At 37.2% G+C, this 13489-nt stretch overlaps 2 protein-coding genes and 1 long non-coding RNA gene across 21 annotated transcripts; 2 read left to right on the plus strand and 1 right to left on the minus strand.

The window, feature by feature from the left end:
• The first annotated feature begins 243 nt into the window (after nucleotides 1-243).
• Nucleotides 244-3501, plus strand: LOC133695078 (uncharacterized). Of its 4 annotated transcripts, none has more exons than XR_009842360.1 (6): nucleotides 244-459; nucleotides 553-752; nucleotides 829-1274; nucleotides 1411-1484; nucleotides 2310-2460; nucleotides 3260-3501. XR_009842360.1 is itself a non-coding variant. In XM_062116864.1 (5 exons), exons 1-4 carry the CDS (start codon nucleotides 312-314, stop codon nucleotides 1448-1450), a joined length of 834 nt encoding a protein of 277 aa, XP_061972848.1. In that variant the 5' UTR covers nucleotides 244-311; the 3' UTR covers nucleotides 1451-1484; nucleotides 2310-2658. The 4 variants fall into 4 exon arrangements, 2 of the variants coding, with proteins under 2 accessions (XP_061972848.1, XP_061972849.1); XR_009842361.1 differs by lacking the exon at nucleotides 3260-3501 and adding an exon at nucleotides 2559-2658; XM_062116864.1 differs by lacking the exon at nucleotides 3260-3501 and having other exon boundaries at nucleotides 2310-2658.
• Nucleotides 2587-5207, minus strand: LOC133695077 (two pore potassium channel c-like). Of its 7 annotated transcripts, none has more exons than XR_009842359.1 (3): nucleotides 4123-5206; nucleotides 3240-3589; nucleotides 2913-3112 (listed from the first exon to the last, which is right to left on the minus strand). XR_009842359.1 is itself a non-coding variant. In XM_062116861.1 (3 exons), the coding sequence occupies exons 1-2, from the start codon at nucleotides 5145-5147 to the stop codon at nucleotides 3248-3250; spliced, it is 1107 nt and encodes a 368-aa protein (XP_061972845.1). In that variant the 5' UTR covers nucleotides 5148-5207; the 3' UTR covers nucleotides 2913-3112; nucleotides 3240-3247. The 7 variants fall into 7 exon arrangements, 5 of the variants coding, with proteins under 5 accessions (XP_061972842.1, XP_061972845.1, XP_061972843.1 ...); XR_009842358.1 differs by having other exon boundaries at nucleotides 3210-3589; XM_062116861.1 differs by having other exon boundaries at nucleotides 3240-3329; nucleotides 4123-5207.
• A 1071-nt stretch (nucleotides 5208-6278) lies between these two features.
• On the plus strand, nucleotides 6279-13463 carry LOC133694754 (uncharacterized). 10 transcript variants are annotated; one of them, XR_009842329.1, is made up of 8 exons: nucleotides 6280-6581; nucleotides 6905-7241; nucleotides 8241-8635; nucleotides 8712-8930; nucleotides 10332-10657; nucleotides 10740-11881; nucleotides 12416-12866; nucleotides 13016-13463. It is a non-coding gene; the product is annotated as an uncharacterized LOC133694754 (long non-coding RNA). The 10 variants fall into 10 exon arrangements; XR_009842330.1 differs by having other exon boundaries at nucleotides 6905-7037; nucleotides 7127-7241; nucleotides 8241-8930; XR_009842331.1 differs by having other exon boundaries at nucleotides 6905-7014; nucleotides 7124-7241; nucleotides 8241-8930.
• The last annotated feature ends 26 nt before the right edge of the window (nucleotides 13464-13489 follow it).

Consider the following 13489-nt stretch of genomic DNA (forward strand, 5'->3'; position numbering starts at 1 on the left):
TCGTGGGAAATTGATGGCTGGAAGAGAATCGGCTCTTTAGTGGAAAAACCTTAAACGCTAGCGGAAAACTATCGAGTATTTCCGATAATAATCAAAGGCCCATTTACATGAAGATGAGGCCTTGCTGTTCCTATCATTCACAAGGGCCCAGATCCAATATAACTTAATATGGAGTCTTAGATCAGCCCATCGGGCTTACGTGGGCCCTGGAATCAGGCCTGGAATTAGTAATTGAAAGCATGCCCAAATCGATCGCTAGAATGATAATTTGATAACCGTTAAGCTCGCTGTGTTTCAGAGAGGGAGGAGAGATGATATGTCACAGTCACGGTGGTGGTGCCATGGTAGTGCTTTGCAGGCCTGTATTGAAGAGGCCTATGTGCTTGTCCTCCAACACGGACCAGCTTCGCACCCAACTCGATCAGCTTCATGCTGAGGCCGAAAGCACCAGAGCCAAAGGTTTCATCCGTTCTTTCTTATCAATTCTCAATTTTATTCAGCTGATAATTTGAAAGATTGATTGTTTTATTTTTGAGTGGCGGTTAAATATAGCAAATAGTGCGAGATTGAGACTTATGAGATTATCAGAGGCAGCAGAGAAACTAAAACGACAGGCTGCTGTTAGTGTTATTTCTGGAAAAGAAAATGATGCAAGAGAATTGCTTTTTCAAAAGAAGAAAGTTATGCAGGCTATTGGAAAGTCAAAAAACCGAATTGAGTTGCTTGATCAGCTTTCCTCTAAGCTTAATCAGGTACTAATTTATTATTTTCTTAATTTCATTTTTGGAGAACCCAATCTTTTATTTGGTGAAATATATTTGATTTCAGGTAATTTCTGTAAAAGAAAACCAGCTAATAGGGAATGTGGCTTTCGATGTTGAAGTTGAGACGAAAGATGATTCGAATCCGGTTCGAATTGTATCTCCTAAGCTGGGTGTTACAGACTTCAGCTCTGATGATGGCCTGAAATTTAGTGATGGTCAAGACTTACAGTTATGTTCCAATGGAGAAACAAACCCGCCGGTTGATGAGGAAGTCGGCCGGGACATCTGTAATGATTCTAATGAAGAGAGCATAATCAGGGGTTTGAAGGATGTATCATCGTATGAGGACTTCTTGGAACATTTGGATGTGAAGCTTAATAAAATTGAATCAGAGCTTGTCACCATTTTGAATGTCTCAGCCTTGGTACTGAATGAAAATGAGAAGCCTAATAATTTTAAAGTGCAGCAAACGATAGAGCTTCTTGAGAGTGTCCGTGCTATTCGGCAGAAGTAGGTTTATCAATCAATTTTATGATTGGTGTTGTCTTATGAGCATTTTCTCCTCCTTTTTTTTTTCCTTTTCAAGATTTGATGACAGTGATGATCGTTTGTTGGAGATGACATCTGAATCTGTCTGTCTTTGCAGAATCTCAGGGATAATGCAGAAGAAGGTGGAGATCAGTTGACGTTTCCTTGTATCAGTCCTTTTTCCTCTGGCAGGTGAGGTTTTGCAGTAATGATACCTGCATTGACTTTAAAAGTAGTGATGTTCCCTGAAGGTTGCTGATTTGAGTATTGAAGCATGGGTGTATGAAAGTTTATGTTTCATAAATAAGTTTATTGTTCTTTCTAGTGTCTAATCTTTGACCAATGTGAGGTGACTAGACTTGGAACTGTAACGATGAAGAGCGCTTCGAATGCACTGTTCTCTTTTTTTCATGGCCTTATTCACCTTGCTGTTATAATTTTGAATGAAATAAATTTCTTGCCGCCTTCACCTTCAGGGTGGTTCATTTGTGTTCAAGTACTGTTTCGGAAAGCCAAACGCATGCCCCCCTTTAATATATGGTGCCGGTTCCCATTAGTCTCTGTCCCTGCCTACTTCTTTGGGCTACTTCAGTTTGGTTAACTAGCAAAAAATGGCCTTAAGTAGGACATAATTAGTTCTTGAGATAAATTATTCCTCAAGTTGCCATGATAGGAGAAATACTATTTTGGTTTCTTTGTTGAAAATAATGAGCAAATTGGAGAATCAAAATGTCTGAATCCATTACATCAGCACCGCACCCAAAATGGAACTAATGTCCTTCTCTCTCACAGGTGATTTTCTTGTTTCCATCTTCTTTGGTTCCATGTGATTCAAAATGTTGGTGCCAACTTCTCCGCCTTAAATTTCTTCTTTTACCCATTGAATACTAAGGCGAAGCACCATGCTGCTTGAACTTGAGATCAGCAGGAAATGTTGATTTGCACTTGATTTATGCTAATCTTATGTTTTTTATTTCTTTTAGTTAGCGTTTGTAATGGTTCCTGTTTGAATTACAGTTGCTAGGGTAAACTGAGGGCAAATCTGCGAACCAGCATCTGCATGAAGCTCCCTGGACTCTTACAAGGTCATTCATTAATGTAACCTTGAAGGTTTGCCACTGTGAATGCTCAGCAATATTTTAGGCGACAAAATTGAAGAAATCTGTTGGTGAGTTGATGATTGCATTAGGATGGTGCACTTTATTTTCTGTCATAGTTTCCACAATTTGCAACTCAAATAATTCCTTTGTAACTAATGTGCTATAGAGTGTAGCAAAGCATGCACTGATGAAACTGGAGGTTTAAAAGGTCATGTAAATGAATGTACCCTTAAATTGAGGGGATGAAAATGCACCTTTCTGAGACAGTTGCTGCTCTCCTATTAACCAGAGCAATCAACATTCGACAGTTCTTATTACCTTCTCCTACAGCAGATAATCAACTGACAAATTAACATTTGAACAAAAAATGAAATTATAGATCTTTGCTTGCAAAAAGAATAGATCTTGTTTGTGTAATCAGTTGACCAACTTTATGCCAGTAGGAAATTGAACTTCAGTCTTGATACCATCCTGCTTGTTGTATATTGCCTTATCATTGTTTTACCCTCTCAAGTCCTGCTTATCAGCGAGGCAAAATCTGGTTGGCCTGTTCCAATAGCAAAACCTGTTTAACTATCGTCACTTTACATGAGATCGGCAAGAGTGATTTTGCCACAGTTGGTACTATCTAATGAATCAAATTGGTTGCAGATCTGCTGGATGTCTTTCTCTGCTATTTTCCCCATCTCCTTAAGCTTGTATATTACAAATTCAGATTTGCTGCAACCAACAACACATATTAAGCTCATAAAGTTTGAGCAATTTGGAATGATTGCATTGAAACTTAAACATGCTGCATAATCTGATTGACAAATACCAAAAACTGAGAGAGATCTGCTCAATTAACTGGTTGCATCATCTACAAAGTTTTTTCGCAGAAGCAGGGAGGTTGTGCTTTTGAGTACTGTTCTCATCATTCGAAGTCTTGGGAAGCATTCTGTACATTCAGAGAATTGTTTATCCATTTTATGTTAGAATTCACACATAATTTTGATTTCGGTTGTTGAACTGAACAAATTTTCTGGTCAAGCATGGCCACTGCACCAAGTTGTTTCATCTGTATCTGTTTATCAGTATTGAATTTGAAGCTCCATTGATTTGGAACCGAACACACTCTTTTCCTTTAGCTTACAATGATAGGCTGATAGCTACTCTTAACTTCTATCTTGGTTGCCCGCAACTGCGATAAAGAAAATCCTACTGGAAAACAGATTAGGTTCCGACACTATGCATTTGTTTTCTCAAAATGCGTTGCACTTTAACTATTGCAATTAATGATTGAAATGTTCATATTCTGTTATGATCATGCTCCAACAACCAATACACACAGGAAACATAATAGCAGTGCCATGGTCCAACTCAGTGTGTGTAGTGTGGACTTGCCTAACTGTCAGCTATAACTTTGAAGGACAGCCCCTTGAGCAATCCTGAGATATAAGCTATACTCATGCTTCTTTCTTCCCAGATCTCTCTCGTCTTGTAATTATGCGAAACTAAGTGAAACCCTGTGTTTGTTTCCATCATGACACCACATCATCCTCCCCTTCCCATCTCCGCATATTTAGGTTTTCTTCAAATATGCATGCACTAAGATTTGATTGGAATCAAGTTGGGAAAATCAAGTTGGGGAAAATCAAGTTGAAGACGACAACAGCTTGTAAAGGGTTAATAGGATTTTGAACAGCGTAGCTTTAACTAGAAATCTATCGATAGAAGATCATGAACATTACCTGATGGATCCATCATTATCGAGGTCTGCAGCTACTAGATCGCCCAGTGTCATCTTTTTCTGAAGAACCCATTTTGCAATCCTGCGATTCCTCTTGTCAATCCTTAGCTCAGCCAGGTACAAAAAAGCCCTGGCAACTGCCAGTGTGCTAACTAACAGCCAAATAATGGCGAAACATCTTCCAGTTATGGTTGTGAAAGCGTAATCCCCATAGCCTACGGTTGTCACGGATGTAACAGCCAGATAAAAACTATCAACCCAATCCAACTTCTCCAGGTAGTGCACTGTAATAGTTCCTACCGCAATGCAAACAATGACCACTGCCGAAGCCAAGACCACTTTCGTTCTGATTCTCATTCTTCCTTTAGCTTTGTCTATCATATAACCTTGAACCATGGTGGTGGGCGTGCTCCCATCCATGGTGCTTAACAGAACGGCTTCTTGCTTATCGCAAATATACGTGACCAATCCATTTAACAAAATATCGATGAAACCAAAACCAACCAAGATAAAACCACAAGTAAACAACTTGGTAAAAGTTGTATCTGGAACGATATCACCGTAGCCAATGGTGCAAAGTGTAACCACTGTGAAGTACAAGGCATCTACTGGCTTGAATGTTGCGGTGCCCCTGAAGCGGCCACTGACGAGGAAAATCAACACAACAACCACTACATACAAGAATACGCCAACAAAAGCCTGCCGAACAATCAAAGGAGTTGATTTCGAGCCAGGTCTGGGGTCTAAAGAATCTGCAAAAGTCTCCCTGGCATCTGTAAACAACGATGGAGCCGAATGAGATCGGTAAGGGAGTCTTGTTTTCTTTTTGTTCAAACTGGCAATGAGATTTACATATGAAGAAGTGTTTGGTGTTGTGATGATGGGGATAATCACATCATTAGTGACAAGGTGTGATGTCGATTGACGTAGGGACTGGCCAAGATCAAGGTAACTAGAGGAGAGTTCTCTTCCTGGTCGCCTGCTGGACTCTTCTGCTGTTGTTCTTGAGAGAAGAGGCTCATCCATGTTAAATCAGCATGATTTGAGATAAGGAAAATAAAGTCTTGGTTTTCCATTCTAGATATAATCTTGTTTTCCAAGATGTCATAACACATTTCCAACAACAAGTCAACACAACAAGGGTAGAGTTCTGGTTTTGATGTAAGCTTCATCTAACAGTCAAAATGCAGCCGCGTTTATGTATGTTGTTGCTGAGAAACACTTCCAAGCAATCCACTTAGCTTATATTTCCATTTAAAGCATCAAGCAAGGAACCACTCCCTCAAATTCCCTTCCGTTAAAGTTACTGTAAGCAGATTTACATGCAGAAAGTAGAAAACAATTTTTAGTGGCGAGTAACTACTGAATCAGTACTCAAGCGGTTAGTGACTATTTATTCACATGGATACGAGGCTGGAATATGTGGAATCATTGTATATAAACAGGAGATTTCTGTTCTAAACAACGGATTAAATCTTTGATAATCCAATGCATGGGTGATAACCGTGTAAATAAAATGTAAAATTGAAAAGGATTAAATAAAATACATAGCAATTATAAGTAAAAAAATAAAATTAAGTTTATTTGGATCAACTAGTTAAATTTACAAATCAGGTTAGAAGATTGAGATAACTCAACAAAAAAAAAATTTAATTTTAAAAAAAACCAATGTCAAATTATCAAATTATGAGATTGAAAAAAATTCAAAAAAAAAAATTGATACCAAAATTTATTAGTTTATAAAATTTCTTTACCTAGTTATTTAATTGGAAACACTAAATATAAAAAGCTACAAAGATGAACTTCTAATAATCCTTGAAATTTGAGTAATTTAATCATTATTGTGCTTTTAAAATATAAAAAATTAAATTATTCCTAATTAATTTTATAATAATTAATATATCTTATAAAAAAATCATTTTATCCCAATAATAAATTCATTGTATTTTAGTAATTATAATAGTGTTTCGTATTTAGTTACATGTGAATCCTCCTTGCAAATCCATTTTTTTTTAATTCACCAAATATTAAAATTACGTACTATTTTGTGTATATTTATTTTATTTTAAATTACGTACTTTCTTTGTCCAATTATATCTGGAAAAGATAACATGGTATTTTAGACACCATCAGTTACAAATTTTGAAAGAAAAAGGCCTCCCCGAAAACCCGCCCCGTACTGACAAATCTTACACAATGATATTTTATTAATTATTTTTTAAAATTTATTTAAAAAATAATTAAGAGAAATTTTAAATTAAAATATTCTTATCATTCCGTTTCCTACTCGTAACTATCTTTTAATTTAAAACTACTGATCTCCGACACTGTAAAATTTTTTCCCCCACCCACACTGAAAATAAGAGCTTAAATTTTCTTCACTTTCTTGGGGGAGGGGTTGTATGCTTTCCGTGTCAACAGATTATAACCGTTAGCATGTGAAGCGTGTCAAAACAGAAGGTATGTTAGCTGTTTGGAATTTGTGGATGATTTCGCAAATACTGCTTATAAACTCTTACTTGATTAGCATAAAAGATCTTTTTTAGGTTGATTTTTAGTTGTTAGGGATTTGGGAATTAGTGTTTAACAGCTGCTGAAGGGTTTTTTTTTCAGCGTATTTCTGCTGCTTGGTTGTTTAGTTAATTACCGTCTGAAGTATTTCTCTCTACATTATTACTGGCTTTCTCTGTGCTGCATGAGATCAATAAGTACACTAATGGTTTTGTTCATGCCTTGATTTTTATAGATTTTGTTTTTTAATATTATAGATTGCATTTCTACAGATGAAGGAGACACGAGAATCAAAGGTCTGGAGTAAAAACAATGGTTTTTACGGAGCTAAAGTTGGTGGTGAATATAGTTGGACATGTACCATCTCAAATCAGCTGTAATGGTGTGTTGATTATCCTGAACAATGTCAGACGCTTGTGGTGACTGAATTGGTGATATTGAGTTTGATTTGAAATTGCATGTTCTTACTATGTGAACTCGTGTCCTCCTAGCAGACCTTGGTAAAGCTGCATAGAGGAAAGAGAATGGGCTGGGTGCTCCTCCGAGGCCTTCTTCATCAACTTTGATATATTATGTGAAAACTGCAAATGAGCAGCCTTCATCCAACAGGTTAGTTCTGTTATGAATTCAAGTCAATTGATCCCTAGTATGCATCTAAGTTATATAACAGATTATCAATAACTAAACTAGAATATATCCGTACTTAATTGTATTCAATTTTATTTCTTATTATTCAGCAGTGGTTTTGTTGGAGTGACTTAAAAATGTTAACTAATTTGTCCAATAATTAGTCTCTGTGTTCTAAAATGATGTATTATCTTCCCAGTCTGTGTTATGTCATTTTTCCTCTTGTTTCAGCCAGCAAATGTTTTCTTACTAGGTCCTTAAAATCTTATTTTCAAGTTTAAACATTGAACAACACCATAGAAGTAAGTGCGCGCGCGCATGTGTTTCCATCTGATTTCTACTATGCATGAAATTGCTTTATTTTGTAAGATCTCACATACATCTTTACTCATTTGCTTGAAATGGTATGAGATCAGAAGAAACTCATATTTGTGCCTTTAATTGTCCAAGTTCCGACTGCCTGTCCTTTTTAAGTTTAATTTTGATAACAATATTCCTTATTTGCTAGTTACATGCTATATTAGCATTTGAACCAGTGTATTATGGTATCCTTACAAGAATGAAAAGGGAGAGTATTTTAATTCTTCTGAAAAGGGACAATTTTTTCCAAATAGAATAGGGCATTGCCACCCCAATTTAGAGGTTCGAAATTTTCATATCGATGAAAAGCAAGGAATTTCTAATTTTTTTCCAAGAGGATGCATTGATTGCAACATTGCATTTGATCACAGGTAATGTGATGCGGTTAGGACCTTTCTGCCACCCTAGTTACCATCAGCATGATTTACATAATTCATCTCTTCCTTACTTTTTAGCACATTAAGTTTGGGCATTTTGCTGCTCGTGCTAAATGGTTGTGCTTTTAATGTCTTCAGAGAGACTTCTTTTTCTTTCAAATATCCAATCTTGTTACCTCATTTGAATACTTTTTATTGAATAGTTTGTTGTTTCCTTGGATTGATCTTGAAAATTCCACTGCAGTGATTTTTGCAATGTTGATGGCAGAAGGCAAGCTACAGGAACTGGTGATACCATTCCTTCATATGCACAAATGTCATCAGGAACCCAAGCTGCTTGTTCAGGAGTTACTGCAGGACATGTTTCTATGGCTAACATCGTTAGGATGGGTAGGCCGTACAATAAGGGTTCCCAAATTACATCAGTGACATCCTATACTCCTCAAGATGTGGTAGATTCAGTAAGCTCATCCCAGTACTGTCGTAAACCTTCATGCGATTCTTCTCCCTCTCCACCAGTAATGCACCAAGGTCTGCAATGTTCACATCCTTCTCAAGTGGCTGAGACAATTCACGATTCTCATGTTAGCGCGAGCTTTCATGATGAATGGCCTGTGTTTGATCAGCAAACAGCTGCTGGTGGGTCATATACCTTTAAAGTGTCTAATGCCTCCAGCACTGAGATGTTTTCTAATTCAATCTTGCTTATATGAAGATGGGACTAATTTGACTGAAGACTGCCAATTGGAGGAGGTCCAAGTATCAGAGAGTGATGCCGCTAACAAGAATCCAGTTTCTAATTGTGCTGAATCTGCTTTTCCATGTAGAAGACAGGAAAATGTGAATAGTGCTGTAGGTGATTCTTGTTGGGGTGATGGTTTACTGAGGGATACAAGTTATGATTCTCGGAGATGCATGAATGATCGTTGGGAGGGTAATTCACATGTTTGTAGTTTGATGCTAATATTTTTTCCTCTAGTCCCCATTATTGTGCGTGATTCTTTGCCAAATAGTCATTGTGCGTGCTAAGCTATTCCCTGTAACACCATGCAGTTGTAGAAGAATTTGAGAATGCCAATATTACATTTGTCAAAAAGCAAATGGTGTTACGATTTACTTACATTTGTCAAAAAGCACCAGGGTGCTAAAAGAAACCAAAATATCTGCTATATTGTTTTATATCTAGCCTGACCTGATTCAATTTAGTAAGTCTCTTGGATATAGCAGGTATAGTTGGTTTGCAGGTCCTAAACCCGACTAGACCTGTATGATTGCATATGCACGCATCCCTAGTAAACCTAGCTTACCCCATGTGAATGCATTATTTTCTTCAGTTCACCCCACTTCTCTGCTGCCACTCATAACCCAAAAAAATTTAAGAACCTTCTCAATCCTTTCATCCTTTCCCCTATTTACAAACCAAAAGGTCCTAAGTTTCAACCCCAGATCTTCAAGAAATCAAAAAAATTCCAAAACCCCAATAATTGTTCTCCAAGAATGTCTTTTTTTTCTATTACTCTCATTTCTCTGTATCATCCTTTTCTATTTCTTTTTCCTCCAGGTTTGGGTTGACATCTGTGGTGTGGGCTTTGAATTGGTGTGTAGCATGCAATGTATGCTTTTTTTCTTTTTTTCTTCATGTTATGGAGGCGGTTTAGATCAAGAGCAATAGTGATACTAAATTGTTTCAACTGCGGCCTGTTTATTTGATTTGTTTTGTTGTCAAAAACATAATCAATCCTATTTGATGTGTATGCTAAACTAGAATGGGAATTAGGATTGATTATTTTTTTGACAATTTTTTGTTTTTTGTTTTCATGAAGTGAAATTGTTTCAGTTATTTATAAATATTGAAAAGATCTGAATGTTTTCTGAAATATCATGTTTAAATGGAAATTGGTATGGCAGTGACTGAGGAAATGTTTTAATTAGCTCATGCATCTACTAGGAAATGGATGTTGTAGTTTTGGTTATTCTCATATATTAGATTCAGATGTATGTATTCAAACAAACCATGTTCAGGGTAAGTACTTTAGCAAGTGACCTTTGAAACGGTTTAACTAGTTATGGTTTGAGTTCATGTCTGACTTTTCTCTTAAATTTTGATTATCGAGGATCAAGTGATGGTACTGCACAATTATCTTAACTTAGTCTCCAATGGTACAACTTTTTTTTTATTTCATTGTATTTGATATGATCAGATGATAATACTGTTTAGGTAACGGCTTATCAAATGAGAGAATTCTCTTTCTTTTATTTAATACTCCTAATAGAGTCTATATTACAATCCTTACTTTTTTTCTTCTTTCCTTGTCCCCTCACTGTGAATTTTTAGGAACTGGTAGTGGGGTCCAATTACCTTTCCCAAATGTTGCTGCACCTTTGAACGATGAAGTATCATCAGCTGCTGCGGACTTGCAGCAGCTAAGTTTGGGGAAGGAGGAACCTGCAGTGCCTCCATCTGAGGATAATCATGCAGTGTTGTTTCCTGAGTGTATGCAAGCCTTAGCCGCTGACTTCTCACATTTGAGTTTCGGTACATACAATCTGGGACTTATCATGCAGTTTCTGTACCACTAGCACTGACTCCCGCAAAGAGTAACTTGGAGAAGGCTTCTGCAGCAGCAAATGGTCCATCCCCTCCATGCAAGGAGATTAGGCGTGAGTCTTTCAGCTTGATTCCAGTATGTGGTACCTGTCTATTTTCATGTCTCATTATAGTACATGCTTTCTTTCTGTGCAGAAATCCCGAGCTCCTTGTTGAGTACCTTCAAGATGAGCAACTTGGATCCATGTCAGATACACATCGATTAACTGGAGGTGTTGGGATTCATAAGCTTTTATTTTCACCACCAGAGCTAATGAGAGAAAGCATTCATGAAGTACCCCATGGGCACGAATACACCCATCCAACATCCATACCTGATTCTAATTTTAAGAAAACCCAAGAACTGGGTTTTCCCTTGGGTGTTAGGATACATTCAAAAGCTAAGAACCTTTCTTCTCTTCATATGGTAATACCTCCAATATTTTGTTGTTCTGCGTAACTTCAATTGATGAGTGGGAATTATTGATGCATAAGTGCTATCTAGACATATCTTTATTATTGATGCATAAGTGCTATCTAGACATATCTTTACTATTTACACGTGGGATTTATTGGAGAAGCTCTCATACTGTTTAGTGAATATACTCGCTAAACTGCCCAAAAGAAAAGATTGGGTGGTTGTCATTTCTTTCCTTATAAATCCCCTCTCTTTTCTTTGTCTTGAGATTGGCACCCAACTAATTTGTTCATTGTCCCTTTTTTTTGGCTTTGGATTTTTCCTTTTCTATTCACAGTTTCATTGCTTGCTCTTGGAACCAATCTTGCACCTCATGCTAACAATGAAGATGAAATTTATGATGCCTGTATATATTATATGTGGAGATTTATTGTTGATGTTTTTTTTTTTTTTTGATGGTTTACTTCTATTTCATAGTACTCTTTGATTTCAAAATGTTTAAAGAATAGCAGTGCCCCTGTGGTTGTAATTTTTTCCTTGCAGTTCAAATTTTTCTATCATCAGCTGTTAGACAATGTGGTTTATGGAGACAACTTTATCCGTCTTCATATTTTGCTATTCTAGATGCTGGCTGTTAATTTACTTTCACTGAACTTCGAATTGCTGTATTTTAGTAAACATGGACTGTTAGATCCTAAACTTGGACATCCTGTTGAAGCAAGCAAGTTCAACAAGTATACCGAAGGATTTGTTGGCATCAACTATTCAATCTTCAAGATATTCTGAGTATGCCAAGTCCTCTTTCATTGGAACCCAATCAATGTCAAGTTTTGGTAGTACTGTATCATCGGCTAGCAATCCTGCCATCTCCCAGTCAGAGGTGTGTAAGAAATACATGCTGAGTTTTGAATTTGGTGACTGTATTTGTTCCTGCATATTTTATGAGCATTTTAAGTTTGTTACTTCTTTAAAGAAAAGGGAGAGCTAAGGAACACAAAATTTCTCTGTGATGGATCTTTGAATAGATTTATGGAGAATCATGGACCTCTGAATTCCAGACTCTATAACTATATCAACTTTGTATGCCTGATGTCCAAATAGAAGATTTGAGTGCATATAGGGGGTTGAATTTCAATTTTAAGTATAATTATTTCAATTGATTTTGATACAACTTTACTATGCCAATGTGATGTGAATTTATTTTAAGACTATATTTCATAAAAAAATTACTTTGCTTTATGGTGTCAATATGATTTGGTGCACTTTATTATTTTTCTTCTTGTATTGGCTGTTTGGCATCTAGCCTATTATTGTTACATACAAACTATAGATGTGTCCCTTTGCAGTGCTAAGAACCTCAGAAGTCAAATGCAACAAAGCTAATTTTTCTTCATTTGTCCTTGTGAATGCCCAGGTTCTGAGTCGGAGTGCTTTTTCTCTATCCGTGTCATGTTCACCAACACTGCCTGGTGTCACTCTTGCCCCACAACCCACACTTTCCCAGCATCTTTCAGCAAATTTGTCCTCTCAACCAGCTGTACCTGACCAATTTGACTGGCTATCCTGCAATGGCTCAGAACCATGCTCATAATCCATCTGCTTTTCATCAAGCATATCAAGATAACAGCGTGTTCCATCATTCCTTGTCAAGCATGGGCTACATCCACCCACAATACAAAACAGGTGCTTCCAGGAGAAATTTCCCCTTGTCTGATGTGAACATTTCTGGTTATGGAGGTTTTGGGAGCGCTGCCAACTTTCCTGGAGCCATTTTGCAAGCTGCTGCCCCCGCTGGTTCTGCAGGTGGCCATGATTTTTTGCTTTCTCAGCATCAAGAGAGAAATGATTTCACCACACTTCATCAGGTAAGGACACTTGGGTTCCCTCTGTTTTTGTATAAACATCAATTTCGCTTAGTCATGTGACTTATGGAAGCTCTCCTGTCTATCTTCATTGCTAGAAGGAGACTTCTTTTAATTGATTGTCCTTTGCTTTTGTATTTATTTCTATTAAGTAAACCAGAATGATGGCTCTTCAAGAATGATGTTCACTCTCCCAGACAACGGATATATCAGTTTGCCAGTACTGTTTTCTGGACATCCAAAAGGTCAGCAGCAGCAGTCACAGGATTGATTATAGGTCCTTATCAACAAGGTCAGCAGCTCTCACAGGATTATGGTGCTCTATTTCATTCAAATGCTTATCATTCTCAAGTCGGAAGTCCACCAGAACCACATCAAAGCCTTTGTGATCTTAGTTTTAGTAGTTCTCGAGGGGCAGTACCCAAGCAATAACAACTCTGGCAGCAGAGCTACTAATGGTTATAGGTTATCATCTAATTAATTACCCCACTTTGTCTGAACAGCTGCTGATGGGTTTCTGTAGCTCTTTTTTTGTAGCGAGTGAAAAAGTGGCAAATTAAGTTTGTTTTTGCAGTAAAAAGTTCGTTGATTTTGAGGGTCCGGATCCGTCCAATTTGTACATGCTT

Source organism: Populus nigra, chromosome 5 (genome assembly GCF_951802175.1).
Source record: "Populus nigra chromosome 5, ddPopNigr1.1, whole genome shotgun sequence".
Classification (NCBI taxonomy): Eukaryota; Viridiplantae; Streptophyta; class Magnoliopsida; order Malpighiales; family Salicaceae; genus Populus; species Populus nigra.

Coding starts and splice junctions, on each gene's coding strand:
- LOC133695077 (XM_062116858.1), bottom strand. CDS start 5,147: ATGGATGAGCCTCTTCTCTCAAGAACAACAGCAGAAGAGTCCAGCAGG. Junction 3,113..4,122: donor GATAATGATGGATCCATCAG/GTAATGTTCATG, acceptor TGTTGGTTGCAG/CAAATCTGAATTTGTAATAT.
- LOC133695078 (XM_062116864.1), top strand. CDS start 312: ATGATATGTCACAGTCACGGTGGTGGTGCCATGGTAGTGCTTTGCAGG. Junction 460..552: donor CGAAAGCACCAGAGCCAAAG/GTTTCATCCGTT, acceptor GGTTAAATATAG/CAAATAGTGCGAGATTGAGA. Junction 753..828: donor TTTCCTCTAAGCTTAATCAG/GTACTAATTTAT, acceptor ATTTGATTTCAG/GTAATTTCTGTAAAAGAAAA.